Source organism: Drosophila gunungcola (assembly GCF_025200985.1).
Source record: "Drosophila gunungcola strain Sukarami chromosome 2R unlocalized genomic scaffold, Dgunungcola_SK_2 000020F, whole genome shotgun sequence".
Classification (NCBI taxonomy): Eukaryota; Metazoa; Arthropoda; class Insecta; order Diptera; family Drosophilidae; genus Drosophila; species Drosophila gunungcola.
Genome location: NW_026453174.1, coordinates 29329 through 41346, shown reverse-complemented (window position 1 = coordinate 41346; position 12018 = coordinate 29329). Strand labels below are relative to the sequence as shown.

Here is a 12018-nt window from a genome sequence, read left to right as displayed (position 1 = left end):
TTCAAGCATCCAATTTCGAAGTGGTGTATCTTAAAAGTCTTCTGGCTTAGTTCTCTAAAAATCTGCGTTTAAAACTTGGTTTGTAATTTCGGGCCGATTTTTTGCAAATTTCATGATGTAACCCCTTTCTAAATCTCCGAAAAAATGGTCTGTGCAGAAAAGTGACCAAAAACCTGCCGTTTTAAATCCATAACTTTTCTCTCAGGCATCTGATGTCAAAGTGGTATGTCTCTAAAGATTCGTGGCTTAACCCTCTAAAATTCTGCATTTAAATTTTGTTTGAAAATATTGGAATTTTATTTTTACGATATAACTCCCTAATTAATTTCTGAAAAATAGCATTACAGAAATTGCACTAAAAGCCTACAGTTTTAAGTCCATAACTATTCTTTCAAGCATCCAATTTCGAAGTGGTATATCTTAAAAGTCTTCTGGCTTAGTTCTCTAAAAATCTGCGTTTAAAACTTGATTTGTAATTTCAGGCCGATTTTTCGCAAATTTATGATGTAACCCCTTTCTAAATCTCCGAAAAAATGGTCTGTGCAGAAAAGTTACCAAAAACCTGCAGTTTTAAATCCATAACTTTACGCATCTAAAGTCTTGTGGCCTGAAAGAAAAATCTTAACCTAAAACCAAGAAATAAAACACCTTGTTACCATATTTGTGGATGTTAACTTGATATATTTTATTCTGGAATGTGTCTGTATGGTGGCGTGTTGTGTGTCAGTGAGTGTAATACATTTCTCATAATACTTAATAAACGAATTTCCTAATACTAGCAGCGCACTGGTCCTGCTCCTATTTACTGTCTATTTACAGGTGAACTCCTCGTAGCTCTCGTCGCACTCGTCGCACTTGACCTCGCAGCACCAGCGGAACTGGCAGCGGCACTGCTTGGTCCGCCGGATGTGCTGCGTGTTGTGGCCACGCCCACAGCAGAGAAGGTCGCAGCTCTGGGGGCCGTGGCCGGTCCGCTGGCAGGTTCTGCCGGCGGTGCCCTGGCTGCCCGTCTGCAGACTCCGCTCGCAGTAGTTGGGCGACGCCTCCAGGTAGATCAGCTCCATGCGCTTCGGCCAATCCAGGACCGGTTTTGGGGCACGAGCGGTGCCCGCATGCTTCTTTCTGCAAAAAAAAAGAAAGAGAGAAAAAGAAATTAGTATTTCATTTTAATCTTATATTGTATATATCTTTTAAACTAATATACAGCTTTTTTGTTTCTTAGTTCGATCATATACAATACAAATTATTTCAGCAGGATCTATGTATTTAATTAGACCCTGGAATAAGTAAAAATATTTTATAATTTTCTTTGAATTCGATATTTGATATTTACAATCTTTATTAAATCATTTTTATATTAACGTGTTTTGTATTAAGGCTTGGGAAGTTCTAGCACCAAAATTTACCAATTCAATATTTTAAATGTAAAGAAATAAGTTAAGTAAAATAATTATTGCCTACGGAAAATTTTTAAGTATAATTATTTATAAATATAATTATACTGTTCCTCAAATATTTCATATTTTAATATTTGTAAAATATAGTTATATTTTAATTTATTATTACATTTTGTTCTTTTAATACTGTATAATCTTATATTGTAAAAAATAATTTTTGGATTGGTCAGTATCAATTACAATTTCTTATTATCATATTAAAGTTTGGTATTTAACCTCTCCTTCATATTTGTTTATTTTCTTAAATAAGACTTCTAAAAATAATGATTTGTATTTGTCTCACCTGCTTAATACTAATCTCAGTCCACGTTTGCCTTTGATGGCTTGAACAGTTTTGGCTTTTTGATACTTATTCATGAGCTTATCGCCGATCAGGCGAAAGGGCGGCAGGCTCTTCCAGCAGGTCTTCATCACGCAGGAGCCACTCACGCCATGGCACTTGCAGTCCGTGCGCAGCATCTTCTTGACCAGCTGAAATGGTGAAAACATATTAATTCAGTGATGATAAAAAATATATCATATATCAAATCGCTTTGCTACGCACCGTTCTGCCTGCCCGATTGTTGTGTAGATTCATCAGCGTGCGGGCATCTCGCTCCAGTTCGCGGGCATCCATGAACCTGCGTGCGTACCGCATCCCGAAATCCACGTCCGCCGAACAGCCGCCCCACTTCCAGGGCTCGTCGGGCGTTCCTCCCGCTGTGGGCGTGGCCTTGTGCCGCACATCGCAGCCGCAGGTGGAGATGTTGCCGCGGGCACAGGCGGCGGTCACCGCATAGGCCGCTCCGGCACTGGCTATCGCATAGGTGTAGGCAGCCTCACGCGAAGCTACGCATAAATATGGGGTTATAGATGCATATCAAATGAAGCTAATAGTAATATTTTACAACAAAAATTTAAATTTCAATTTATTTGTATGCATTAAATTGTTGACAATGAAGTAGGAACTGCACGATGATAGATTTTAAATACTTATGGGCAGAGTGTAAGCGGATAAATGGTACTCTTATTTTTATTAGCAGCCTTGTTTACTTTCACTTCTTTAATCTAAAAAACTAATTTTAAGCTCAAAAAATCTGTTTTTATTGATCAAACCAATTGTCGAGTAAACCAATCGTAAACCACCACTGACATGGGCATTTTTTTATAAGACTCCCAGTGAGTGCGTTCATGTCGTGATGGGATTAGGATTAGGATTGGTATTGGGATGCACATACTGGTGCACATGCAGAGGCACTCACCTGTGGGTATGACATGGGCGAAGACGTTGCGCTGCCACACCTCGGAGCAGTTCCAGCGGTGTCCCCGGAACTGGTGCTGGCACTCCTGGGCGCCCAGCTGGTGGCCTTCGCCCAGGGCGATCAGGGCGTCGGGCATCTCGCGGCACATATTCCGCTGGCCGGGAGTCAGGCCCGGAATCCGGCCACAGAGCATGGCGGATGTAAAGCTGGACACTAATCTGACAAGAAGGCAAAACAAACAGAACCATAAATAACACCCTGTAGAGCCACAATAAATAAATAAATAAATAACAAACGTATGCCGATCGATCGATCGATCGAACGATGGTGATCCGCAGCCAGATAGATCGTTCGATTGGCAATGGCTGAAAAGCTGAAAAGTCGTGCACACCAAACGCCGCCGGCTCTTTTGGGCTGGCTGAATGCATTTCCATTTCGTTTGCCATTGGAGGCTTTAGTTTCGGCTTGGAGCTGTGAGTTCCAAGCCGCGAGCCTCAGCTCCAGATCTCAACCAATCGAGTCGGCTCTGGCCAAGATTAATGCGCTGCAGTTGTCTCCAGCACAGGGACAAATTTAATATGTTTTTATTAATCGAACTAGATGGGTTTTCTCAATAAAACATATTGGTTTTAGAAAGCATGTCAATTTTATGTTCAATTTGAGACTTTTAGACTTAGTATGGGGACATTTCTAGGGCTCCTTGAATCTTTTAATTTATATCTACATTTTTTAATAAAATAAGTCATCTTTTAACTATTCAAAATTATTCAATTTATATATATTTTTTTTAAGGAATAATATTTATTTTAGGAATTAAAAACCATAAACGTCAAATAATTAATATTTACAAATTTTGTGAAAACAAAACATGATTAAATTTAAATTTGGGATTTATTGATAAATATAAGGTTATTAAATTGTTTCAAATTTCAAAGGCATTATACTCAAAGCTAAAGGAAATGTACCAAAAACTTTTACAAATAAAAAGTTAGACAAAGAAGATGTATTTAAAAACTTATAATTTATTTGTTGATGTAAGGACCAATGTGATTTTTGATTTCACACACAAATTTAACCTGTTTTAAGTATAAAAATCTAAGATACCAAAATCTTAAATGGGAAATTAGACTCTATATAAAGGTAAATTTAAAATATACATTACATATAAAAAGAAATTATGTGCATGTTTTCATAAACCTGTAACTAATTAAAAATGTTTCAAATTTTACTGAAATATAGTATGCTTAAGAATAACTGATTGTACTAAATTGTTAATGCCATTTTGATCTATTTTTACCCAGTGACCTAAGCTTTTTTTCCAGTGTATTTGTGGCAGGTGGCTGTGGGCTTGGGCGTTGTACTGTCAGTTTTAGTCAAATCCCAGTCGCCAGCTGTATTATTAGCCATAATTGCACGGAGATGCAGATGGAGATGGAGATGGAGAAGCTTGGCCATCCAATCGTGACTCGCTGCAGTGTCTAATCAAGTCGCGTTTACTTCAGCTCAAGCTTCAGCTTCAGCTTGAGCTTCAGCTCCACTTGAGTTGTCGGGTTAAATGGCGAAATTAATGCTAACTGTCAAAAATGGCAAATGGGATTAATGAGTTTTGACAATGAGTTGCAAATTGCCAATTTGAGATATTTCTCTCTCTATTCGACTGTCTCCCACTTGCCACCCACTCCTGCGACGTGTCGGCTGTCTAACCTGTCGACTTGCGGCTGGCAAACCAATCAGCATCAAACAGCTGCGGCAATAATCATGCGATCGATCGATCGCCTGCTCGCCTTTTGTCCATGTTTGAAGCCAAGTTAGAGCCAGGAAAAGCCAAAGAAACACATCCCCGGGCCAAACAACTGGCGCACGGGTGGGCAACTCCGCCATTAAAATACAAATGCAACCCAAACTCCAATTGCCAGCCACATGTTTACACTTTAGAAAATGTACATCATTTTTAATTAGAAATTGTGGATATAAAATTGCACAAGCTGTTTTTACCGGAAAATTAAACATAATATTTAAACGCTTCAATAATAACATCTGTTTGCTTATAGATTTTGTTAAGACATAAGAACTAAGACCCGAATTCTTTGGATATTGCATTATACAAATTAAGCGAAAGTGTTACCACAAAAATGTTGTTTGTTTCATTTTATTCTAAAAAAAATGTCTACTGACTTTTAGTGATTTTCAATATACAAATATAACAAAAATGTTTACTCAACAATGTTGTTAGTTTTGTTTTATTTAAAATAAATGTTCCAACAACTTTTAGTGGTCCTCCTTCAAACTATAAAATATAAAGAAATTATTCAATGTATTATTCTCTATATAATTATATAATTACATAATTCCATAATGGAAGTCAATAACATTTTTCAACGTGTGTCCAAATGTAAGTGGCTTTCGCTGCCTGCCACTACTCGAGTGTCTCCAACTTTAAGCTTCAGCTCGAGCGAACGAGGAACTCTTAAACGCAGCAATTAAATCAATTTACAGAAATTACACATTTTACCAGCCGCAGAGGAGCACGAAGACATGAGCTTAAACCCTCGGCAAAACGTTGATTGTCGATCGCTGATTTCTGATACGGGATCGCTTTACTTGTTGCTGGTTTGTTGAACAGGCTGTTAACATGGCTCACAACTGGAGTCGAACGTCGACGATCGATGGCGAAATTGGTGGTTAAACTAATAATTAGGTGCGTTTAACAGAGGGCCAAAAGGAAGGGACCGCCAACCTTCAACTCTGCGGTTGCCGAGGTTGGCCCGAAATACGCGATCGATCTGTCAGCGCATCCGCTCCGCCAGTCAGTCATCCAATCAGTCAGTCGGTCATTCAGTCATCCAATCAGCCATTCGGTCAATAGCTTTTACGTGCGTTCGCCCAGCGTGACCGTCAAGCCCCCCGCACCTCAATAAATATGGTATATATGGTATGGGTAGACTACTCTTCTACTCCAAAACCTGCCGGCAATCAAGGCGGCCATCTCCTGATACTCAAAACCCTTTTGTTTTTAGCTGCTTTATTTAATTTGTCGCTGGGCCCGCCCGACTGCTGTTTGCCTGTTGCATGTCAACGCCGACAATTTCATCATCATCATCATCGCCATTACCAGAACAGATTTCAGTTCCAGACCCATGCACAGCGGGAAAATAATTCAAATTTGTCACAGTTTACCATATGGAATGGCATTTAAAAATTGCAATTTAATAGGCTTGGAAAATAACTGATTGCTGATAAAAACTTAGTTTCAAATAATAATATTGTCCTAGGATTTAATAAGAGAGATCAAGAGGTAATTTACGTAGGTAAGCAGTTTATGGTAAGATAAATTTGCCTATCAGTATAAAATCATATTTTCTTACACAACATGCCAGTTTATCCAAAATGTGTTCCAAAAAAAACTTTTGACATGCTATGCTTTAATTTACACAAAGCTATTTTTCTATTTAGTTCTTTTAGTGACACACCTCTTGTTTGTTTTTTTCTCTGTATACCCATACCCAACCCCAATCCACTCCATGATCTTCAGGCTCTTGAACAGTCCAAGTCACGTGTGCTTGATTTGCGCTTTGTTTTGAGTCCCCCTTACATTTTTTTGTCGTAGTCCTTAGACCGCTTTACTCTTTGTATTATCTCTGGTTCTATATCGGGGTTCTCGCTCGCTTCGTGACCCTTTATGAGGTTTTCAAGAGCAAGGACCTGTCATGAACTTGATACCACTTCCGCCTCCGCTTTCGCCTCCGCCTCTGCTATTTACCATCTCCCCTACTAACCGTCGATCACAAAATAGAGCCTGGCATTTACGCAAAACCGGCAAACTAGTTCCATTGACAGTCTTATGGCTTCTGCTGTCCGACAAATTGGTGATTCCTCAAGGCACTAATTTGCACAAAAATATTTGCCACGACAACGCGGACTCATTAAAAATGGATTAAGCCGGGTGCATAATTCAACGGCAGCTGGAGCACAGCCACTTATGAGTTTGGCCACGAGCAGCATAAATGGCCAATAACAAGACCCAAACCAGCAGCAGCAGCAGCAGCAGCAGCAGCATAAAAACCCCAAGAAATGCTGACTTAATGCGCACTTTGGAGCCTCATAAAAATATGACTTTAATATTTTCACGCGCAGGCGTAGCAGCTAGCTATCCACTGGTGGACCCATTGGTGATTTCCCCCCATCTCCGATCTCCTCGTCTTTATCCCCAAGTTTAGGGCTCTGGTCCCGTCATAATTGTGCGAATCTAGTCGGCCAAATAGTTTCGACCCACCGCTGCGCAGGCGGCTGTGTAAGTTGTTTGGGCTAAGGCCTTACTCTCCTCGGAAAGGCGGCTCTTGACCAGTAGCGCCTCCAACAGCAGGCAGATATATATGGCCGGCGCTCCGTCTGGTAATTACATGCCTTGCTGACATGTTCATGGCCCTCCTTGGACCTCCTTCGGCCCGGAGTCAAGCGCCAATTGGAGGCGGAAGCAACAAAGGCGCTTTAATCCGACCAAAACAATGCTTTTGGTCAGGGGGAAAAAAATGTTCACTCGAACCCTCAGTGCCTCAATCCCTCGGTGTTCAGTTTTCCGTTTTCGGGGCATTTGAAAGTTTTGTGTGCGCTGATAAAAACAGCTTTGCTCCTACAGCTGCATGTAAAGTGGGCGGGGCCGGGAGGGAGTGGTCGGCGGTGGGAGCGGACAAACCGAAAACCCATAAAGGCTGTTCAACATGCCATCAATAAAACACAAATATTCCGAAAGGGGGCCGCAAGGAGAGGCAAAGTGGACGGAGGATGGAGGAGCACTGGAGCATTGGAGCGGAGCGGAGCAGACCATGGTCATGGCCAAGAAAAATGTCGCTGCCACGCTCAGACAAACGGCCAGCAACAATTGCTGGCCATCCTGGCCACAAAAACGACGACGTAATTGACCAGAGAAAGACATATGTGTACGAGCACCGGGAGAAAAGGGAATCAACAGGTTGTTTAAAGGCACAATTATGGCAATTTGGTTTCGAACTCTGCGACTTTTATCATAACACTTAAATGTGTACAGTTGCGGTCAAAATAATAGTAGAATTTAAGCTTATGGAAAAAACAATCTAAAATGGTATAGTAGCAACTTTAAAAAATTATTTTTATATTTACGTGAAGCTTATACCATAAACTTAGAGTGGCAAATATAATAATGTACAATTTTCATAGGTATAACCTTTTTAAAAAATTAAAAAAAAATTGATTAACTTTTTTTTTGTTTATTAACTTGAAAACCAGGTCACATGTTAACAAAAATTTCATTCCAATTCAAAGAACAGAAGAACGATGATTTATGGTCATATTCTTAAATTGCTAAAAATCGTTTACTACTTTATTTCGAAAAGTTAATTTTAAGGAACTACCAAAAGAAAACAATATCAAATGTGTTTTAAGTCTGCTTTTGTTTATTGGTAAGTTAGCATTATGGTAATAAAACAGAAAAGTGGCCCTGTGTCTTAAAGATATGTTTTTAAGCACTTTACATTTTCCCACTGGTATTATTTTGACCGCAGCTGAACGTTTTGTTCCAATGGTACATTTTAACGGTGCTGTAAAAATTATATAACTCGAAGTGTATTTGGTTAACAACAAATTTAATTGGCAAACGATTTTTATTAAACGAAAGATGAAAACTCGACAACTTAGGTCAAAAAAACTAGCCAGCTTTGGAAAACATTTACAGGTGCAATAGCTAAAAGGTAAACTAAGTTTCAAGGTAAAAGTATTTGAAGGGTCACTCCTTAAACCTTGACTAAACAACAACAACCCCCCTCTTTGTCGATTCAGCACGCTTTCTTTCAGTGTACGCATGCCGTGTCCATGTAACAGGTAAAAGCCAAAACGGATCGTTCGTCATGGACAATTGGCAGAGACCAAGTGGTCGAATGGCCACTCAGGCAGTTAGCCAGTCGGCCAACCGCACTCTCGCCCTTGCCAACCCAAGCCAGCCCATTCCATCCCATCACGCCCTGGCAAACAGATCAACGCAGATAGTTTTGTTTGGGCTTTGAGGTTTGCAGTCGATCACTCATCCATGGCCGCAGAAAAATGGTAAGAGTAAGAGCGAATTGCGGCAACAATGCCGGCGACCAGCGACCAGGCACAGATTCCGATTCCAATTCCGATTCCTCGACCACCGCGCCAACGACGGCTCCCGCACTGAGATTTTTTTGTTGCAGGTTGGCCTGGGAAACTTGGAAACATTGGCAACATGGGCAATCTGGCAACTGGCAACTGGCAGCCAGAAAAACTGGCAACAGGCAAGAGTTTATGCCATTTTGGGCTTGTAAATGCAGCCACAACTGGCGCAGAGTGATCTTGATCGCAATTTGAGCGTTTGTCTGCACGTTCATGCGTTCCAATTGTCCATGTAAGAGCACCAGTACGAATACGAGTACGCGGAGATGTATCTGGAGGATGCAGCTGGTTTCCTGCTTTAAAATTGCACTAACCTCAATTACACGAGCTAAGCATTTCTGGGTTAAGACCCTTTGAAGGTTTCTTTATTTTTTTTCGGGTAAGTTCAGGTTCAGTTTGGCGAAGCTCTGCCCACAGGACCAGCCCACTGACAAGAACGAGGAGAATACAAAAAATTAAGAAAAGAAGTCAAAATGGACAATCGGAAGTCTATATACCCTTGCAATGAAAAATCAGAAGTCTATATACCCTTGCAGTTATAAAATGTAACTACAGAACAACTTGATTTATGTGCTTTTGCAAAAAAAATTATGTTCTATAAGATTGCAGTAATATTTTATAGCTTAAGATATAAAGTATATATTTTTATGCATTAAACAAAATTTATGTTTGGTAAGAATTTTATTTTTATTGCATAAATGGTTCCTGTTTCAGTGAATTTATTCTGCATTTCAAAATATACTAAAAAACATATTATTGACCTACAACTTTCTAAGTTCTGTAATGGCAAGTTCTCCATGCAAACTTTTGGTTAAAATATAAATACCATCTGCTAGGGTATAGGATACAGAAAGTGGAGTGGGAAAAACATCGCGTATCTTTGAGATACACTCAACTTATTGCCACTGCAACTGCATCATGGCAATTAGATAGCAGTCAAAACACACACATAGGCATAAAAACATAGAGACATAGAGACGGGGAGGCAACGTTGATGAGTTTATGGCAAAAATTGATTTCCAGTTGTCGTAGCCACGCCTACCGCCCCAATCCGATTTTAGCTGCTCCTCGCTGCTACAAATGAGAAACTGCTGTCTTTCTGTCAGTTTTGTGCTTTACATGCTGCCTGCCATTTAATTGCCAATTTTAATGAGATTTTTTTGCAGCGTTTTACCGAACGTCTCCGGCCCCCCGAAATAAACTTTCGATCGGGCCGCAAACTCTAAACAAACTTACACATATAGAACGAGGCGTTCCACTGTTTGGGCGTTCGATAAGGACTTTACATACATCGCGCTGTGGCTCCGCAGATAAAATTAGCGATCGTGTCCGGCGATGTGCGCGATATAAGAAAAGGTAACGAAAGAGTTGTCAACTCGTGCAGATCTGTCAGCGATAAATGGAAAACCGATGGCAATCCGATGGCAAAGGCAAAAGAAAAGCCAAAAGAAAAGCCAAACCCAACACCGCCCGGGGATTGCGGCTACATAACAAAACATACATAACATACATAACTGTTTGGCCGTTAAACTTAATGGGCATACCGTTTATGGGGCTACTATACCTTATTTCCATAATCCAGAGTATGTAGATTAAGAGCTTGTTATGTATTTTCCACATGACGATGCAAATCCGAGGCACACAACACGAATACGAGCCCAGCAGCTGGCACTATCATCATATTCTATTCGCACTAAAAGTCTCAATACTCAATGCATTTGAGGCTTAATTTCCTTTCCTTTCCGTTCCTTTCCTTTCGCTGAGCTTAGCAGTCTCCGATTTCCACAGTTCCTCAATACCGAGGGCCTTTTTGTTTCATTTTTTACCCATAAAACGCAAACGCCGACATTGGAGCCCGAAGAATCTGAAGAGCCAATGGCGAGAAACTATTGGGAAATAAACCGAACGCCTCTGTTGTTGTTATTATTAATGAACCGAAAAGGCAGACGGCAGCACTCAATACTTCTGCGAATATGACCAAAAAGCGACGATCGATTGCCGAAACACAATACACACACACTCGTTCGTATTTTGTCCATTTGTTCGTATGCTAATTAACACCTTCTTCTGCTCCAGCCAGCGGCGTTTCAATTAAGTCATCGCGCGATCACCATCGGATCAGCAAACACTTTTCGGGCAACGCGTGCGTTTCATTCATGCAAATCTCCGACTTGGCCCGGCCATAACTCAGACCCGAAACTGCCATCAGCGGCAGCATCATCCATCAGTTCGAGATTCAGGGGGCGGGGCTGTCCAGCGGTCCGACTACACGATTTTTTAATTTATGATAAAGCGCCTCCGACTGTCACAACGGAATTGCGGCAATAACCATAAACGGCTCAGCAGGTGAAAACTACCAAAAAAGAAAAGGCAAAGGCAAAAGGCAAAAGAAGTGCCGATAGCCGAGTGCCGCGATGAAGATCCCTCCCCGAGATCCGAAAATCTTGGGATCGTGTAGCGCTTAGACGTCCCGGGTGCTGAGATTAACATAAATGCAGCTCATTAGTGACGCAATTAAAGAGCCGAGCCGCCAAACGGATTGGGCCAGGAACACCGAGATGGATCGCTCGGTCTTTATCGCTGGAGGAGAAGTGCTAAGTGATCGCTCGACCGTCGCGCGCGAGCTGAGTTTAAAAACTGAGTGGACCACGAAAAACTATACGCACACTACCTCGGCCTCAGTCACTTGGCCAAACAAGTTGCAGTTCGATGAGGTTCAGGCGGTGTTAAAAGGTTTTTCAAAAAGGTTTTTATTTGGGTAGGGCAAGGAAACGTGAACAGGAGTCTTAAAGTAGATCAGAACTTACACTTATCACTGAGCCACAGAATTGATAGATATAAAACCAATTTTCGGCCCATAGCTTAAATCGTATTTCGAATTAATTTATATCTCGAAAACTTTTGGTTTATTTCTCTATCAAACTAAAACACTTCTTAACGAGGTAAGTCGAGACGTAACATTTCCTTAGTGGTTAATTTTAGTTAGTTTGTAATTAGTTCTGAAACCCTAGGCACTTAAATAATAATATTAAGTCCCTATTTCCTAATGGCATACTTTATGCTTTAATTAAACTGTCTTCAAATTTTGATTGTATTTTTTTTCTGTCCATAATTTTGTAAAAGGTTTTAACAGATAGTTTAGCCAAAATTGCCATTTA

The 12018-nt window shown here is 40.6% G+C and overlaps 1 protein-coding gene across 2 annotated transcripts; it reads right to left on the bottom strand.

Moving 5' to 3' along the window:
* Positions 1-667: 667 nt before the first annotated feature.
* On the bottom strand, positions 668-11498 carry LOC128256545 (protein Wnt-2). 2 transcript variants are annotated; one of them, XM_052986978.1, is made up of 5 exons: positions 10425-11498; positions 2699-2916; positions 2002-2285; positions 1741-1928; positions 668-1122 (listed from the first exon to the last, which is right to left on the bottom strand). In XM_052986978.1, the coding sequence occupies exons 1-5, from the start codon at positions 10478-10480 to the stop codon at positions 810-812; spliced, it is 1059 nt and encodes a 352-aa protein (XP_052842938.1). In that variant the 5' UTR covers positions 10481-11498; the 3' UTR covers positions 668-809. The 2 variants fall into 2 exon arrangements, with proteins under 2 accessions (XP_052842938.1, XP_052842939.1); XM_052986979.1 differs by having other exon boundaries at positions 2699-2911.
* Between the last annotated feature and the right edge of the window lie 520 nt (positions 11499-12018).